General features: G+C 39.6%; 1 protein-coding gene across 7 annotated transcripts; it reads right to left on the bottom strand.

Annotated features, from left to right (window-relative positions):
• Positions 1-1816: 1816 nt before the first annotated feature.
• On the bottom strand, positions 1817-18672 carry FBXO30 (F-box protein 30). Of its 7 annotated transcripts, none has more exons than XM_027739575.2 (5): positions 18492-18672; positions 17812-17918; positions 13874-13978; positions 5587-7681; positions 1817-4746 (listed from the first exon to the last, which is right to left on the bottom strand). In XM_027739575.2, exons 4-5 carry the CDS (start codon positions 7663-7665, stop codon positions 4543-4545), a joined length of 2283 nt encoding a protein of 760 aa, XP_027595376.2. In that variant the 5' UTR covers positions 7666-7681; positions 13874-13978; positions 17812-17918; positions 18492-18672; the 3' UTR covers positions 1817-4542. The 7 variants fall into 7 exon arrangements, with proteins under 7 accessions (XP_027595376.2, XP_027595373.2, XP_027595371.2 ...); XM_027739572.2 differs by lacking the exons at positions 17812-17918; positions 18492-18672 and adding exons at positions 16671-16750; positions 17657-17742; XM_027739570.2 differs by lacking the exon at positions 17812-17918.
• Between the last annotated feature and the right edge of the window lie 663 nt (positions 18673-19335).

Below are 19335 nucleotides of genomic sequence, written 5' to 3'. Positions count from 1 at the left end.
GTGAAAATCATACATGCTTATTTTGTATACATTTTTTCTACTACCTGATGCTGTAACGAGTCTGTATATCTAAATGACAGAAGTGTGGACTTTTGCCATCACATTTCATACTGCATCTAATGACAACTTATAATGTTTTCTTAACTATCAGGCCATTGGCAAGCTATAGTGAATGGTATCAGTCTTGCTCTTTGCGTTCCCTAACACATTTTTGTTCCCATTTTTTGGCAAATACTGATAGAAGCCAAGTAGATGAATCCTCTGTCTCCAAAGGACCTTATTTTTCTATTATTTTACCAAATATTGCCTCTAACACCAATAGCATGTAGAACCAACATTGAATACATACCTTGCATTCAGTAGAGAGGTCTGCGTTCAACTTAAGTAATACTCATTCAGGAATGCAGGCAGTATTTGGAGGCAGTTTATAACTAAAGCCCATTTGAGCTCAAGCAGCAGGGTAACTCCTGCCATCATCAAAAGACTGATAAATGGTCAGTGAAACACAGTTGCAGCATGCACAAGTCAAACTCCCAGCATTCTCACAGAGTCTCTCAGAAGAGTCTCTATATCCTGGGACTGGATGCTATCCTTATTTAAAGTCTACTTCTTCTTTTAATTTTCCTCTCTAGTTTGGATTATTGCTTCAATATTCACCACATGCCAGTCACAGTGTGAGAATCCCATTCTTCAAACTCTGCTTTACATGCCATAACTTTTTATAAACAGTATCTGATTACTACTTTTTTTCCTCAGCACTGGAAGCAACTGGTAGGTTTTGCTCTTCTGAAAACGATCAAAGCTGCCTGAACAGACATTCTGAGTCAAAGAACTTAAATCTGGTATTACAGCAAGCATTGAATTCTCCACTGAACTTAAATCTCATTTTAGGAAAGTACATGCAGCAGAGAAGAGCCATGAAGATAGTTTTAGCAGTAGTATTCTCAGAAAAACAAGCTAAAAATCCTCTAAAACACTTAAAGCATCAAGAAAGTTAAAGTGAGACACAAAATACTTTCTTACACAGCAGGATATCTAACCCAATTATAGAGACATAAAACCAAAATGTAGCCCGTCTAAAAAGTAAAATAGTCACAAGTTTGTACTGGCTGAACTTAAACCATGCAACACATTATTTTATTCAACACAGTTTAGATTAATTTATTATTAAATTTATGTATATGGGTATCACCTTTATTTGTAAAGACTATTGGCATCCCATATTAGCAAATCTCAGAGCAAAAGGTCAATTTCTGGGCAGTCTTCTATTTTAATGAGGTTTTGTTTTATGTTTTGCCATTCTATAAACTGCCTGAACTACAACTATTATCTAAAAACTAGCCTAAATTTTTATCTCTGTATCATTCTCACCAACAACTTTCTACAGTAAACTTTACTCATGAGACAACACACCGAAAATGTTCTTTGCAAACCAGCAGCATATCACATTGATCAAATCTTTCCAATTTATTATTCAGAAAAATCAATTAGAACAAACCTACAAGGTACAATATGTGTCTTCAATGTTATGTAGTTAAATCTTTAATTGTGGAAGGCAATTTCTGCTGCATAATAGACCAAAGCAATAGAAATGGGCAGGTAAGTGTAAAAATAAATTACCAATCTTCACACTGAAATAAATGTGATAAATATTAGTCACTTCCAAATTATGCAATGTTTGAATGTTTGTAAATAGTTTCCTTTATGTAAATTTCTTTCTTTTTGATTATTTACTGGAATCCTACAGGCAGACACTGAGCACCATGCTTGAACACTGGTAGGCTGGGGATAAGCTTTAAAGAAAGTACAATCATACTAAAAGTGAAACTCCAAAAGTTTTATTAGGATTTCAACAGACATTGCAAAAAAATATTGCATAATGATTGAAAACATAATATTTTAAACAAAGTAGCAATGTGGTATCAAGTAAAAGAAAGACTGGAACAGCTGTCTATATATGCTGTATGGAAGATGTACCACGAAAGGGATACAACATTTTTAAAATTCAAGGGCAAATGTGAACAAGTCACATTTTGATAGACTGACTATACACCATAAATGTTTTACAAACTGCATAGCAGTGTAAAAAAAAAAAAAAGGTTTTATCCTAACTATACTGTATTCCTGCATTTCGAGCAGTTTACAAGGCAGAGATGTTGTTTACAACAATGATATTTTAATAGCTCTGGATTCTCATTAAAAAAATTAACTAATTTAACAAAAAAGCCTGTATCTACATTTGAAAATAAAAGTGCATGTACTGAGAAATAGTGTTATTTCTTAAGAAGAGTACTTAAAAAGTTCATTTGATTAGATCAACAACTGATGATACTTTAGATGCAGTTCTGTACTGTGCTACAAGCGAGGTTCTACCAACACTAACTGAACACCCTCTTTTCCATAAGTGACCAAGACATATGTCTGCCTACTGTACTTATCAGGGTTCTGGGTAGTTACAGAGAATTCAAGTACCAAAACCACCACATTGCTCACTAAAAAATACCAGTAACCCCCAGACAGATGTTTTAAAGTAGATTTAGCCATAAACACAAACATTATATCATTAACATTCAGGATCCTTCCAGTCACACAACTACTTTTAAAACACTGGAGAGCAGCAGCAAGGAGCCATTAGAGCTAAAAGACAAGAACTGATGAAAGTCTGTCTCCTGTCTTATACTGAAGAATTTGTGAGTAATGAACATTTCAATGCATTCACAGAACTAGATCAGGGGTGTAAAATCCCTACCTAAAACCCAGTTGGTATAGTCAGCTCTGTACATCAATCTAGATTCTCCTTTCCAGATAACTGGGGTAACAGCTAAGAATTACTGCAAATGTTGCTAACTTCTGTAGATGATTTACTCCTTTCTTCTCTTCAAACAAAAGGAAGATAAGTTGTTGGAACAAGAACATGTAGTTTGAAGATCCAGGCAGAACTTCTATTTGAGCTGTTATGATTTCAACTCATGGCACTGAAGAATTAGATTTATTTTTTTTTCTGGGCACCTGTAGCACTCTGAATAGAAAAAGGCAGTGAATGTTTAGCTGGACTGAACCCAGAATGGGAAATGCACAGATACCAAAGTTGTGAACTGCAGCCAGACTAGCCATAAACAAGTGTCCAGTACAGAAATTACAAGTAATAAATTTAGCCATTTTTGTAAACATCTCCTCCTTACTAATCTCTTATTTTTTTCCTATAATGGAAATACGTACTGTATTTCATTGTTCCAAGCTCTGGTCTGTTTCTGTTTTAGCTTTGTGGCACAGTTGCTAAGTGCAACAGGCTAGAGACACCAACATTATTACAAACAAGTTGGAAAGTCGATTCAAGTTATTACAGTTATGCTATACCAGGCCATTTTTCATAGCATGTATTCTCTGTTCATAAATGCTTTGTAAGATCTTTTCTTATGGAAGACTGGAAGCAAATTGGAGTTGTTTGTTTAAAAAATGTGGTTGAACATACATTTCCGATATGCCTTATGCAATTAACAAATCATGTCTCATCTTATGAAGATGATACATTTGCTATACATACCAGTAATTTAAAATGCTGCTTAAAAAAGCAGCATTTTTATAGACAAATTAACAGAAAAGGAGACAATACATCTCACAATACCATAGAACAAGTAAAGCCCTTTCATTAGCTGCATTATAAATTCGTAACTGTTCATCACATACTTAGAATTTCTGACTGCTCAAGCAATTTAACCCTCAGCCAACTGCAGGACAAGGAAAAATATTTTGAACATTTGATATCGATGTCATTGTAGGTGCGAGAGTAAAAACTAGTATTCCATGTTTTTAGCTCTTAAAGTTTTGCTCCCAGAAGTAAAATAACTGTTAAGAGTTCAGAAAAAAAATAGCAATTGTTGACATGTCAAAACAAAGTTGTGCTAAAAATTAAGCTGCTGTAAATCTAAGTTCACTTAGATCATTCCTAAAAAAAAAACTTTTTTTAAAAAAAGCTGATCCTAGATCACCTGTTAACTAGGAAGAGCACTAGAACACCGATTTAATGAGAAAAGATGTGCTTAAAAGCTGTGTTTGAGACATCTATTATAAAGTTTTGAATTCTTCCTTATCTTTCAAATATTTGGATTATAATTTGTTAAAAAAAAAATAGACCAGATACAGAAAGAACATATGGACAGGATTTTCTCTCACTACAATTCAGTGTTTCCTATCTAAATGTGCATATCATTTAGAGGCTATTTTTGAAATATTATCAGTCATCAGCAACATGGGCACCAGTGAATCAGAAAACACATCTTAGGATTTTGTTCTTAAATTATATAAGTTAGATAAAACTACCCTGTCCAGCAAGTTCCGAATTTTTCAAACGTTAAGGCAACTTTCATTACTTTCCAGCTAAACAGTATTATAAAAAATAAATGTCACTTCAAACCTTATATACACAGTGACAGAGAAGATTTAGCTAGAAAGTATCTTTAGTACATTAATAAAGTGTCATGTAATATTACCGAGGTTATATCAGGTGCTTGAGTGTATGTGCAATTGGAGTGGTTGCAATACTTAAAGTACTGGTTTCAAAACAGAGCGCAGTGAACGTCCTTCTTTAGTGAGTTCTCGTGTTACACACATACATGGCAGCGGAACGGCCTCCTCTCTTCTCTCTACAGCATTATAGCTACATTTCTTCAAGTGGTCAGCCATGCTTACGATGTCAGCAAACTTCCACTCTTTCACAGTACAGAAGGCTGTACTGAAGCGCCAAACCTAGAAAATAAGTTGCACTTAGGCTCAAAGTGTTTATGATACCTGAACTCAGAGCAGAAAATTAAATACTTGTGCTATGAAACTTTCAGGCAATGTTGTGCGTCTACTGTAAATCATACTAAAAACCAACATAGCAAAAATATACAATGCTAAAATCTGTATGGTCAGTCCCAGGCTGACTCAGATTCCAAGACAACTCTGAACTAGGAAGAAACACAGGCAGTATTTTTTGCATCTACAAAATAGATGCAATCAGAAGTTAAATGACAAAGTATTGCAACACCAGTCATTATGATTTGGTTCTGAAATTATCAACTTCTGGAATTTCAAATAAGTGCTAGAGATGCTCTTGGGGAGGATGGTGAAAACTGTACTACACAAAGGTCATCCAAAGGTTTTAAATTATTTCAGTATTTAAGGCACTCAATATCATGGCAATAGATAGGATTTCAACAGGTTAGAAAAAATAATTGCTGTAAACACTATAAAGGCAAGAAAAGCAAACTCTGTAGCAGCTTTCCTACTTCTGTGGAATACTGATATCAAAGAAAATCATGAAGTAATCTTTTAATATTTTAAAATACTGGAAAAAACAGAAGTTAATTTACTTACATGCAGTGAAAACTAGACAGACTACTTCAACTTCTACTTCTCCAACTGTGAAGAAGATTGAGCCAACCTGCTAGCAATTTTCACTTGTTCTAGACAACAATCTCTTTCTTGAAGGGTTATTATACCAAAAGCAAGTAGTATCAGAGATAATGTTAAGAGTAAAAGCAGAGACAGGACCAATTTAATACTTTCCCTTTACCTTCAAAATAAAAAAAACCCCACACTTACCTTTTCTTTTACCTGCCAAGTACTTCCATCTGGGTACCTTCTCTTCTCCCACAGCAGTATCACCATTCCACGTGCTTGAAGTAAGCTTCCACACACATCTCTCATTAAACGTGACACTCTTGAAAGCTGACATAAACTAAAGCCATCTAGGAAGCTAGCAATATGCTGTAGCACCTCAAAAGGTAGGCTACTCAGATGGTCATTGTGCAGTCCAATTAAGCAGCTTTTTGCTGGTTCCACTAATACTGTGGATATACAAGGCTGAACTCCAAATGACCGTAAGTGGCGGTCATGAATAATTTTTGCCCCTTGTGTTGAAGGACAAAACCTTCGTTGAGAATATGTACACCCATAATATGCCAAAGGACACCTCTGCTCCATCCAGCCGTTAAGGCCAGCATGAATGTCTCCATGCACATTCTTAAAATGCGATGAAAATTCATTCCTTCTAAACAACTGTCCACAAACGAATGTAAACATTGAACGCTGTTTTGTTTGGTATCTAGCCACATATTCCAACACCAAATCCAGTCCAAGGGTCTGGAATGGACTTGGATTTGAGAGCTGTGGGTTGGCATGATCACATGCAGAAGCTGAAGCTATTTCCCCCACCATTGTATTTGTGGCCAATATCGCAGATGGGAGAGAAAATGTTTGGGTCCCAAAGTCAACGTGAAATGCATCAACAGCACGACTTTCGGATATCCCCCTACCTCCGGGAGAGTCTCCTAGGCAAAACAACAGAGCTGCAGTGATTAGATCAATCCCCTGAAGACCCATAGGGTCTTCTGTTACCTCCAAATCTGATGTATCAACAGCTTTGTCTTCTTTTGGTGCTGACCAATAGTGGTTAACAAGAAATCTGTATGATCGATGCCGCAGAAGTGAAAATGCATCTATGTTTCTCAATCTTTCTTGCTCCACTTGTTTCTCTAATATTTCCTCTTCATTAGCATTATGGGGAAGTAGTACATGATTAATATTGCCATTAACTAAGTGATCAGCTGATATTACTTCTTCTTTAAGTTGTGCTGTTACAGGGAAGGAGCTGCAAGACTGTAATGCTTCATCATCGTGAGATGCAGTACATTCACCATTTGCTACACTGGACGGTTTTGAATTAGATGCACTAAGATCTTCATTCTGGTCCAACACCTTTGAACATTCATTTTCTACATGAAAGCCATTACACAAAAGTGGGGAGTTACTGAGGTTTAGATTTAAGTCATGATTTTGCACTACATCATAACAAATATCACTAGAACCATTTTGCTCCATTTGTGAATTTTGACTCAAGCTATCGAAGTTAATTCCCCCAACTGCTCCTACATTATCTTCATCTGGATATTCATGGTCAGACTTCTTATCCTGAATAATGCCACTAGAAGCTTGTTCTTTAATCTCAGTATCTTCTTTCCTTTCATGTGGTGAAATGCAGATGTTTGAACTTAACATATTAATGTCCCGTGTAGCAGTGTTCAGAATATCCAGAGCAGCAGCTAAACTCCTCGTTGTTTCAACAGTAGCTTGATAAAGTGCACCATAGGACTCTTCATCTACAGGCATCAAACCATTTGTATGCACTGTATCTGGGGCACTTGATTTGACAGAGGTTTGCTCTCTGGATTCTGGTATTTGTTCACCTGCTTTTGACATCATAGTTGCTACTTTAAGGGATTCTAATAACATGCGCTGGTCTTGAAGGGCTAAAGCCATATCTAGCTGCTCCACTTCATCAACATCTTTACTCAGGTTTTCATAAGATTTTCGGTCAGCGTAACTGACTGGCCATCTATTCCACTCCATGGTACAACATACCACACTTGCAGGACAAACTTCTAGATGATCAGCAATTTTATTTCGGGCTACTATGAAGGGACATCCAAAGCCACTATTCAAACAAGGCACTCTTTCAAGTGGACATAACATGCGATGTTCCTCAGCTTTACAGGAGTGAAAAACTGCACCACAAACCAAGGGGCAGCCAATCAAATCACAGGAAATGCCCGGCTCTGGTCTGGTCATACAACGACGGCTGACACAGTTCACACAGTGTATATGCTGCTGATGTTCCTCCATGATTGTAAATCCAATTCTGAGTAAAGAGAAAGGAGACAACAGCAAAGAATATTTACTCAATATTGTTAATATTTACTGACTATTATTTGCAATTTTGCATCCTTGGTCAGTACCCATTTTAGGAAAAGAAGTATGTAAGATCTTATTTCAAAGAAATGGTGCTTAAAAGTTCATTTGAAAATTAAAAATACACATTTGCATCAGAGTCCAAAACATGGTCTATACATTTATTTACCTGCTCTACTATATGGGAAAAATGTTGTATAATCCTTCCCTCTGGAATAGTCCTTTTTCCCTGCCCATTGCAAATAGATTATTCAATGAAAAACAAAGCATGATCATTGACTATATAGCCTACTACCTAAAATCATAAACCATACAACTGTACAGAGACAAAATAAAGGAAGTCAGATTCATCCTCATCTCCAGTTCTCTAAATTAAACAGAGGCAACATATTCCCCATATTCTGCCTGGCTACCACCTAAGATGCTGACACCCTCTTCATGCAGTTCTGTTTAACACACTCTGCAGCCTTCAGTGAGTATCTCAATTCCCTGTTGTGTCCCATTCTCGCCTTCAACTCCATGCACCTGACAGACTGCAGTCCTTTACAACAGCTCTTCACTCTTTTTCTTCATCTATAGCTTATAGTTCCTCCCTTATTTTTTATAGTAGTTGTTGTACAAGGGTAGCAATTACACTACACAATTACACTGCACATTAAGTAAGTCCTTTTATTTCATTGAAAACTTTTACATAAAACTTTAGTAGCCAACATGGTCCTACCTATACGTCCAGTTCAACCCACAAAATGTAAATTTTTAATGCATCCTATGGCAGTCCTGATTACAATACCAGCAGTTCAAAGTATAAGGGTATCACAACAACACTACATAAAAAGGCTAAACAACAATAAAAATGCAAATACATATACATCAATTGTGTAATCTATAGTAACACACTGACACAAACAAAAAATTCAATTCTTTGTTGTGGTATGGAAAGAAAGGAAAAACGAAAAATGAAAGAAAGGAAAATGAAAGAAAGGGAGAAAGGAAGGGAAAGGGGAGAAAGGAAGGGAAAGGGGAGAAAGGAAGGGAAAGGGGAGAAAGGAAGGGAAAGGGGAGAAAGGAAGGGAAAGGGGAGAAAGGAAGGGAAAGGGGAGAAAGGAAGGGAAAGGGGAGAAAGGAAGGGAAAGGGGAGAAAGGAAGGGAAAGGGGAGAAAGGAAGGGAAAGGGGAGAAAGGAAGGGAAAGGGGAGAAAGGAAGGGAAAGGGGAGAAAGGAAGGGAAAGGGGAGAAAGGAAGGGAAAGGGGAGAAAGGAAGGGAAAGGGGAGAAAGGAAGGGAAAGGGGAGAAAGAGAAGGGTAAACTTTGCATCTTTGTACAATACTTTGAGAAACTCTGGAACGACTAATTTGCTGGAGTGCAGGCCCACACAAGCGATCAAGCTCTCCTCTATGCTCCAACAAACTCCCTCTCAGCAGTGATACCAGTAGGGATTAAAGTTCAGAAATATCAGAGAATGATTTGTGCAGAGCAAAATCTCAAAATACTGTTTCAAAAATCCATTGCTCAGTTTCATCTCTTCCTTACTCCCCCACCCCCTAGTAATTTTCTTGAGAAATAAAATGCTCAAATACTTTAAGATTGATAGAAATAGTTCCTTATTCTGCTAGCTAACAAATGCTCTCATGCATTGTCTTCAGACTGAATACTTCTGTTTTAATGCATTTAAGGCTTCTTACATTAAAATTACTCTAAACTGAAAAAATAAAACTGCTTAGTATTATTCCTTCTGTTCAAACTGATGGTAAAAAGAAACAAGTGCCTTTTAGACACTCCACTTTAAATAAAGCATTTAAATAGAAATCTATGTGACACTTCACTCACTTCTGTTCTTTTATAATGCTTTGAAATTCATGCCAACTTTAAGTAGCAATCAGTCCTCACCCCCCATCCGTCGTAATTTGGATGACTTAAATATTTTAGCCACCCACTCTCCTGAACACTTCTAACAAAGAAGCATATGTGCTACACTTAGCAGGCAAAACACAGCTGAATTTCCCCCACTATACCTTAGCATTTCTATACTGAGTAACAAGTGAGTTTCAAATAAATTGTCAAGTGCATCAGTCACTGGATTCAGTGACTGACTGACTGACTGACTTGCTAAACATTTTTGCAAACCTTTCTGGCACACAACCTGCTTTCAACGTGCAAATTAAGTCAGATAGCATCTACTACAAAAGCTGAAACACGTTTAATAAAGAATAAAAAAGAGAAAATTATTTAACTTCTCTGAAGATATTTTTAGTTCTTCCAGCAAAGCCCTGTCTACCTTAATTCTTGCCAAATACAGCAGTCTATTGCTAGACTAAAGAAAATCTCAGAACTTTGCATCAGTACTGAAACCACACTGTAGCCTTCTTCAAGTCAACAGGTGAGCAGAGATCAAAAGGAAGCTCTCAGGTTATGTGTGTATTTTAAAGTGCATAAGACAAAATGAAAACAGCATTGAAAAAGACAATTGCTAATTTATAATGCAGGAGCCCCTAGAGACCCCAGCCCTTGTTTCATGTATCTAAACAGTCTTGCTTCCTTAAAGTAACAGCCTGGTAGTAGTAAAGCTTAATTTAATCAATTAGCCACAATTATGATTTAAAATAAAAAATTAAAAATATATATTGTTTACATACTTTGCAAAAAGCTCTGCACCCTGCTCACTTTAAGCTGGCCAGAAGTGAGCCACTTGCAGAGGAGTGGGCAGGTGTGTTAGGTAGCACACACACTGCTGCTAAGCCAGCACTATTCTACTGCTTCTAGGCCAAAGCTGGCCCACATGCAGCAGCTCAGAACCCAGTCAAACTGAGCTCCTATTTGCCTGCACCATTTCTGTAGACGTACCCTAAATTAGTCAACCACCATTAAATACTATCTTTAAATAGCCTATGTCAGCTTACACAGAACATTCTATTAAGACAGTAAAACATCCTCCTCCCCAGCACACTATCTTGGTTTTTTACAAGTCAGATTGTAAAACCCGAGTTGCAGGATGATACTGGCTTTTCTCAGGCTCCTGGACTCCTTCACACAAAAGCTAATATTCATCAAAACTTAATGATTTCATACAAGCAAATGACAAGTGAAGTGTGCAAAAAGGAAACAAAATCTGGTGAAAACATGATGTATCAGTAACAGACGGGATATGAAAGCCAAAGCAGACACTAAAATATCAAGTCTTATCAATAGGTAGATGCTAACTTGTTCTATAACAGATGCTTCAGGTTGTTTTTATAAAGAGGCGGTTACAGACACAAATCAATTAAGTAGCTGAAGTGACCTATTCCCTCAGTTTCCATAAATAAGAATTTTACTGGTCACTAGGAAGTTTTATGTTAGTTGCCATTTATCTTAAAATTCAAATCCTTTGGCTCCTTATCTAAATACATAATTTAGAATCTCTTCAGACATCAGTAGACCATCAGCAGAACATTCACTAAAATTCTGTGTTCTGCTTATAAGCGTTAACTCCACAGCAATTTAGTCAGAATGTCACATTTTACTTACAGGTTACTACAAAGTCTCTTTAAATATATTACATGTCCTTTTATGCATTGGGCTTCACACTCAACAGCTGTTTTGGGCAGTCATGAGTTCCTGGACTGCTTAAACTAGTTAAGGCTTCTGATATAATTCAATTATCAAATTGCAAATTAAGTCCAAAGGCAAAAAAAAACCAAACAACCCTATCAAACTGGTGAAGTAAATGGATAAGACCTCAAAAATTAGCACATTCATTAATCAGCAAATGGTCATGACTCACTATTTTGTAAGCTAACTTTGTGAACCACAGAACTTAGCACCTCTTTGATTCATAGATTAAGAGCATCCACATATGAATAATTTTCCTTTAAATAACCATAACCAATATATCATTAGTACTACACAGAGAACAAGAACCACCCTCTTCCCAAATACTTCCTTGTAAAGGAAAAAACTGTTGGGTAAAGGGGAGATAAAGAAAATTCTTGCTGGAGGTAACAAAGTCCTTTCATTTTCTCTAATACAGCAAACTAAAAGGGCTAACAAAGAATATCACTGCTGACCTAAAGAAAAATATATGTCATTAAAACATGTACCAATAGTATTTACAGTGTTTATATCCCACTGTGTTCCTTGTCACAATATGGTGAGAAGACAGTGTCAGATCAATGACTACAGCAAGGAGGAACAGCTGTCCTTTTCTAATAGTGTAGTGTCAGCAACTAACTTCAGTTCAGTCCAGTGTGCTTAAGTACACACACTTGACTGTTACTAGCAGAGAAACCTAAAAATACATCCCGTTCCAGTGAGGTGACCACTGCTGTCAGAATTTGTGCAATCACTTGATGTTATTGTACATACTATACAGTCAGCTGACCAAATCAGCCGGAACATGCTTTGAAAATCTGTCATAATTAAAAGGATTAAAATTCCAGCTGCTACTGCCACATGATTTTCAGTTGCTGTTATAACACAAACATTAAAATAGCATAATAAAAGTTTCAGACACTACACAGTGCTTCAGCTGCAAGAGCTCTCACTTTCTTCTACACCACAAGAGCTGTACTTAGTATTATCAAACCCAAAGCCTGCTTGCTTACTCTCCCCTACGTGAATTCTTTGGTGCCAATAAGGCAGGAAATCACACAACCATTATTGCTGTTGGAACCCTCCATTACTCAGCCACCTTTTATTCACCAGCCTATAAAGCTCAGCTACCTTTGAGACTCTTCTATCAAATTCAAGTAAATAGGCAAACAGGTTCTTAAATTACTGGTTCAAGGAAGTAGAAGCATAGAGACACACAAGCTGTACTACAAGTTTAAACTCCCAGAAGCATCCAAATCCACCCACAAGCAAATATATGCAAATCATGCTAAAAAGTTCCCTTTTCTTCTGGACACTGTAGAAGTGACTGCCGTACTTCTGAATCTTCCATCTTTTACCCAGGTTTCTCTCAGGAACTTCTCTTTCAGATGCCCAACTTTGACCTTACGGGATACTAACTGCTGCTCCCACCCCGGAGTTCATCAAGACAACCCTGATTTCTGTTACAAGTAGGGAGATCAGGGAAGTTAAAACTGTATTCAAAACAGTTGGACAGATGAGTGTTCACTGGATTCTCATACATAAATTCATCCACAACAAAGAGGAGAGCATCTTCCCTGGCTGGTAGTGACTGCATATATTGAACATATTAGAATGAGTCTACATTACCTTTTTGTTAAACACTGAAAACATGAGAAGAAGTTCCAATTACTAAAGCCCAAAATACTATATAAATAAGATGCTACTTGGACCATTATGATCGTAGTCTACACTCTAATTTATTACACAAAAGAGGCAGAAAAAGTTCATGCTCAAAACACTGCTTCTTATTGCAAGGAAAAAAATTCAGGGGGACACATACTTCTGGAAAGATGCAAGTTTTATCAGTGGTCTAGCATTGACAGAATATATACTAACTGCTTTTTTAAGCATAAATTAAAGTTACCTATCCCCCTCACAAACAAACCAGACCAAAACAAAAAGAAACCTCTAATTACAGCAAAAATAGTAACCATTAGAATTATAGGGAAGTGCAACCTTTTTTATATCAATCTTATAAAGAAGAGTTTTTCTATGTCTGTCTATTTCTGCCCCAAATATCCTACTCTAGGAGCAAAAATCTATTTTGCATTCTTTTGAGTAGCACTTTAGGAGTTCCTTTCTTCCTAGTGGCAAACCATCTTCCTACCATTCATAGATTTCGATTTCAGTGAGGTTATTTCCTCCAAAATCATTGCAGGAAAAAAAAAAAAAAGGTAGAATTGAAGGGGAAAATGACCCAAAGCAAAACACTGATTTGACTGAAGTGGACCTTCCACAGATGCCCTATGTGTCTGGCTTTGTTCCATTTTAGAATAGAAGCTCTGATGAAATGACAGAACACTCTCTTCTATCCCTGTTAAACTCAGTGAGTGTTAAAAATCAAAACCAAAACTACTAGGCTTTTCCTTTGAGTACTTTTGTGACAGATCTGCCATGCATTCTTGCTTCCTTGACACATTCCCCAGAGAGGAAACCCCAAGGCTTCAATGTGCCTTTGGCCACACACTGACACAGGACAACTGCATGAGGAGCAGCTATGCTTGCTGCATGGCTCAGGCACAGAAGCACTCTACCTGTTGAGATGGTGACAGGGCAGAATCAGCCAGAGAGTCAGTAGATTTCATGTGTAAAGCACTTCTGAACTTGAGCACAGTGTGACTCCTCAATTGCTGCAGACTCTGAAAGAAATGAGATCAGAAGTAAGATTTCATTTCAGGTGTAGAAATTGCTTTCCATATGTACAATCCCCTGGAAAGGTCATGTGCTTACACTACCTGGAGCTACAAATGCTGAAATTTTTTGCAGCCTTTATAGAAATATAAACAAGTTTTTAACAGACTTCCCAGGGGCAACCTAAGTTCTGTCATTTTAGCTTACTGATAGCTGTTAGTCACCTCATTACATTTAAGGCTATAAGAAATTATTCAAAGTTATTATTCTGACCTACCACACTTAATTCATTGCTCTGACCACTTCAGGAAAAAAACCAAACTCGAATGAAAGATTACAACAGCTGGAGAACTAAAATAAATAAATAAATTTAAAGTTTGATTTTTTTACAAACTGCATTTTAGTCTAGTTATAATTCGTCCATCTTCAGTCTTCACATGAGAACTTATTAAGCAGTTGCTTACTATTAAAAAGCTTTTTACTGTAATAAGCTGCTTCTTCCTTGTGTTCATACCCAAGGATTATCACTAAAACTTAACAGAGATGGAACTGAGGTGATATGCCCAAAGGAACAACAATATTCTTATCCCCCAATTTCCTTCAGGAAAACAGGAAAGAAAATAAGCCATTTCTCAGAAATCAGAAACAGTACTACTGTAAAAAATAATGCATTCTGTATTGCAGGAGGTAGTTTTAACCATCCAAAACAAAAAATAAATTCTTCTTATGTAATATTTTAATTCATACATGCTGCCAAAGAATTCCTGACCTCTGCATATTTACAGAAATTGGGCCAAGAATGTCATTAATACACTGTTTCAGGTCTTTCTACACAAGTTTAACCAGTTCCCATAGCAAAATAAGAAAAGAACTTTAAAGTAAATGGACCATGAATGCAACTTCTCGCCAACATACCAGACTGAAATGCAGATGTCATGTATTCTGTACATATAAAGTTATTTTTTCTATTAAAAATACATCCTTGTTAGTAGACAATGGCCTGACCAATATACAGCAAAATAGACAGTACACAAAACAATTTAACAGACATCCATACACACATACCTCATCAGATTACACTAAAGTAGAAATGAGGGAGTTTGTCCCAAAATATTTTGAAAAATTCAAAATAGAAGAAGATTATGAGAACAAGAGAGACTGTTTTAACAACTTTAACCTATTCTATTTTTGGGTATTTCACTTTCTTATCAAATGAAAGACATTTTTTGCAGCAACTGTTAGGCTTTTCCCCCTTCCAGGCTACTTGGTTTTAAACACAAGAGAAATGGTAAAAAAATAGATAGTTTAAAAAAAAAACCACTACTGTCTAAACAAAACCTCACCTATCTCAAATAGTTGATGACAGAAAGCTGGGAATATATTTCATAATGAGCATGTTATACCAGCTCTTTCAATATGTTTCTAACATAAATGAAGAACTGGAAAACACAAACATCTTCACTACAAGTTTGTGCAGGGTTTTAGGACGTACAGTGAGTCATCAATTTATCTCTAATATAATTTAGACTGCATTTTCCAAATGCCAACAAGCTTGATGCTATTTCTTTTTCCCCAAAGACTCCAGCTGAACGTTCCTATCCAAACACATTCCTTATCTGATGACAATAGTGACTCAGCCAAAACAAGGTTTTGTAAAACCATTACAGCTATGTCAGTAAAGCACACTCATATAAAGATCCTATTTGCAATGAATCTATCACTTCAACAAATTTCTCTGTCAAATAGGACTTTCAGAAAACTGCAATTTCTACTAGAGATGCTTCTAAATTGACAAATAAAAGCCTGAACTTCAACAAGCAAACCACCACCCACCTTCCAGCATCTCCATAACCAAGTCTGAACCAGGTATCACAATCGGCCTGAACCACTACCTAAAGTTTTGTATGAAGAGCTGTAACTACACCACTTAAAACTTTACCTCACCATGCCTCTCGTTCTCATGACTTAAGTTTAAACCTATCATGCTTTCATCATTTCACATTAAAAGCTTAGATCAACATTGGGTATTTGGTAAGAAACAGCGCAGTCTACTCAATTAGATGTTCTGCTGACTGTAAGGGTTTGCAGGGTACTGTAGCTTCAAGTAGCATTAACAGATTACAACAAAATTACAAGACATCAAGTGTCACCTCAGAAACTATGAAAAACAGTAGCCTGCAAAGTACATCAGAATCTAGAACTCCCCTGCCATTTTAACTCCCTTGGCCTGTTTCAGAGTAGTTTATATTACGAGATTTTTCAGCCTTTTTCCTTCATTCAATATTGAGACTAGATACAGCTCAGACACTTAGGACAGCTTACACAGATTTCTCTGTGACCTTCAATAATTCGAGGTCTTCTACTTCTTTATTTGAGGTCTGTTCAGGAATACTTAGCACCCCTTATACAATCTAACCATCTCACCAACAGATACATCATCTTTATTCTTATTATGCAGATAAGAAAACTGAAGGGAAATTGCCACCAGCATAATGATGAAAAATGATTCCCTGCTCCCATCTCTGTACCACTGGATCTCATTGCTAGGGGCAAAGAGCCTTTGACTCAGTTGAGACAGAGCTCACCAAAGAAACAGATCTATTGATATCAGGGAATTTTTGCTATTTTAGTTCAATTGGACTGAATACAAAGCATAGGTTTTTCACAGACCTGAAATCTACAGCAGCTAAAGGAACTCACTTGAAGACTGAGAGCCATATGCTTTCTTCTTCAGAAAGTTGTAGACTACAACACACTCTCTTCAGGACCTAAAAACCTGGCTGTCCAAAAACATGCAGAACTCTTGTCCAGAAAGCTTTTAACCAGATATTGCTTGTTAAATTCAGCACTTATTTTGCCCATTAGACTTCTAACATCAAAGTAAAAGGCAAGGGAAATATAATCCAAATTTAAGAAGCTAATTGAATAAATGCAGAATTTAGTGCAAAAGAGTAAAAACACTGCTTTTGCATAACTTTTGCCCATTCTGCTGGGATTCTCCTGTTCTCTAACACCTTCTAACTTTGGAAGAAAACGAGGCAAGAGACCCAACAAAAAGTCTCAGCTTGCAATACAACCCCCAGTCACCCTTTTAATCTACTTCTTCTCTGGATGAAATTTGACTGCTATGCAGGAATTACGCACAGATATTTACATGCACACAGAGTCGGACACAGAGTAAAGTTACCAGTGTATTTTTCAGTCTTCCAGTACTCAACTTGCTTACCAAGCAAAGTTCTTCTAATAATATGTTTTGGACTTCTGGGAGAGGGGTGCAGAGGGGAAGATCATAAATAAGCATAACTAACATTCTCATCAAAAGAGATGCATGAACCTTAACCATCCAAATCACAGCACAAGTTAAGGTGTATGACATCAACACGCAGCAGAAAGCAGCAGCTGACCAGGGAAAGGACTTAACCATCAAGTACTACACACCAATTCTACAGAAAGCAGAGGAAGGCATCTTGCCTTAAGTACTAGCACAAGCAAGGTGATGCTGTTACTACACGAGCACAGGCCTGGGTTTGGACTAGTATGGTAACACACACTTATTTTGGCATATTAACAACACGGGAAACAAGGATTATGTAAAGCTCCTCAGCCAAATCCGAGTAGAGCTTTATAGAACAAAAGAAAGCCGTCTCTCCAGCCCACGGGTTGTTTCCCTTAAGAATTCTGAAGACCTGCTGCAAACAACAGCGGCGCTAGAACTTTTGGAAGTGAGGCCACACAACTGTTCCAACACGCGAGCCGTTCAACAAGCTGCTGTCATCTCCCTGTGTGCTTCTGATTGCCGATCCGTGGGGTTACGGGAGTGCAACCACGTAACGTTCTTTACCTTCATAAAGGAGGGAAACAAAGGTTCCACTGCACGTCAACAGCCGTAAAAAAAAAAGGAATTTGGAGAAGAGTCAAACCACCACCTCCTGCATGGTCTGAGCACACCTACTCGAAATAACACGAACACGGGGCATTAGAGAAGATTTTCAGGAATACCTCTAGATCATCTGCTCTCTTCCCCTCTCCTTCCACGCAGAAAGGAGCCTCTCCGACTGCGGTCTCCACAGCACCAGGCAGCCCCCGGCCCTATGCCCTCCCCACGTGCTATCGCGACACCCCGACAGCGCTGGCAGCGCTGGGGTCATAATAAGCAGCAGCAGCAGCAGCGCTCGGTCCGACGCCGCCGCCCCTGAGCCTGGAGTGGGGCCGGCAAAGGGGCGGGGCGGCCGCGGCCACCCTACATGGCCCGGCCCGGCCCGGCCCGGCCCCGGCGCTCCGGCCCGCGGGGATCGGGGGACGGGCGGGGCGGAGGGGACCCGGCGGAGCCGCACACCGAGCCACCCGCGGCCCGCCCCGGCCGGAGCTGTCAGCGGCGGCGAGGAGCCGCCCCGGGCGCTCGAGCCCCCGCCGGGCCGCCATTTGTTTACGGCCCGGCTGCCGGGCAGCGGGGCGCGGCCCCGGGGGGGCGCAGGCCCCGGTTCGCCCCGCCGGACAGCAGCAGCAGCAGCGGCGGCTCACCCGTCCCCGTCGCTCGGCAGGCAGGCAGGAGGGCGCGGGAGCCTGCGCTGCGCCTCGCCCTTTTCCCCTGCGGGGCTCTGGCCGCCGCCGCCGCACTCTGTCCCCGTCACTCCGCCTCTGCCGGCCCGGCTCGCTCTGCCCGCACCGCCGCGGGGCTCCCGGCGCGGCCCCGCTCCGGCCGCGCCCCCGCCGGCCGCGCGCGCGCGCGGCACAGCCAAGGCCAGCGGGTGCGCGGGGCGGGGCGGGGCCGGCGGGGGCGGGGCCGGGATGGGACTGGGCCGGAGTGCCCGGATGGCGCGTGTGGCCTCCGTGGCCCCTGCGCGTGCGCGGTAGTGGCAGCCGCCGCCGGGCTGTGGGGGTGTGTGGGCTTCGAGGGGGAGCGGTGGCTTCGGGGCTCCCTGGCGTGCCCTGCCCTTCCGGTCCGGGAGCCAGCGTGCCCTGGCCCTGGGGTTACCGCCTTTGCAGCTTTCCTGGGCCTCGGGGCTGCCGCTGCGGGCAGTGGTGTGGGCGGAGGGCTCAGCGAGCGCAGCTGCCGCGTCGGGTCCGAACGGACCCTCTCGGCTCGCCGGGCGCAGCGGTGGGCGCTGGGGCACTGTGACGACCCACCCCTGAAGGGAAGGGAAGCACCTAAGATTCCTAAATGCGCGTTGGTCGAGACGAACGACAAAAGTCAGAGGGTCCGCAGTCAATCAGGAAGTTTTATTAGTAAATTGTACGTTTGCTATGGAAATTGGTATATTAGTCCCTGACCTACTATATAAGGCACTCGACACTGAGTTTCAGATAAAGTGGTAGGGAGAAAGGAAAGGGAAGAAAAAGTGGGGAAGGGAGACAAGGAGATCAC

This window comes from Pipra filicauda, unplaced genomic scaffold, assembly GCF_003945595.2.
Source record: "Pipra filicauda isolate LSUMZ 115617 unplaced genomic scaffold, ASM394559v2 scaffold42_size3861933_pilon, whole genome shotgun sequence".
Taxonomy (NCBI): Eukaryota; Metazoa; Chordata; class Aves; order Passeriformes; family Pipridae; genus Pipra; species Pipra filicauda.
Note: the sequence above shows the minus strand (reverse complement) of the source record. Positions and strands in the feature narration are given on the sequence as shown.

What these genes read in the sequence shown, in the direction of transcription:
- FBXO30 (XM_027739575.2), bottom strand. Translation starts at nt 7,665, where the DNA reads ATGGAGGAACATCAGCAGCATATACACTGTGTGAACTGTGTCAGCCGT. An exon ending in CTTGGCAGGTAAAAGAAAAG is followed by an intron (nt 4,747 to 5,586) that starts GTAAGTGTGGGG and finishes CTTATTTTCTAG; the next exon opens with GTTTGGCGCTTCAGTACAGC.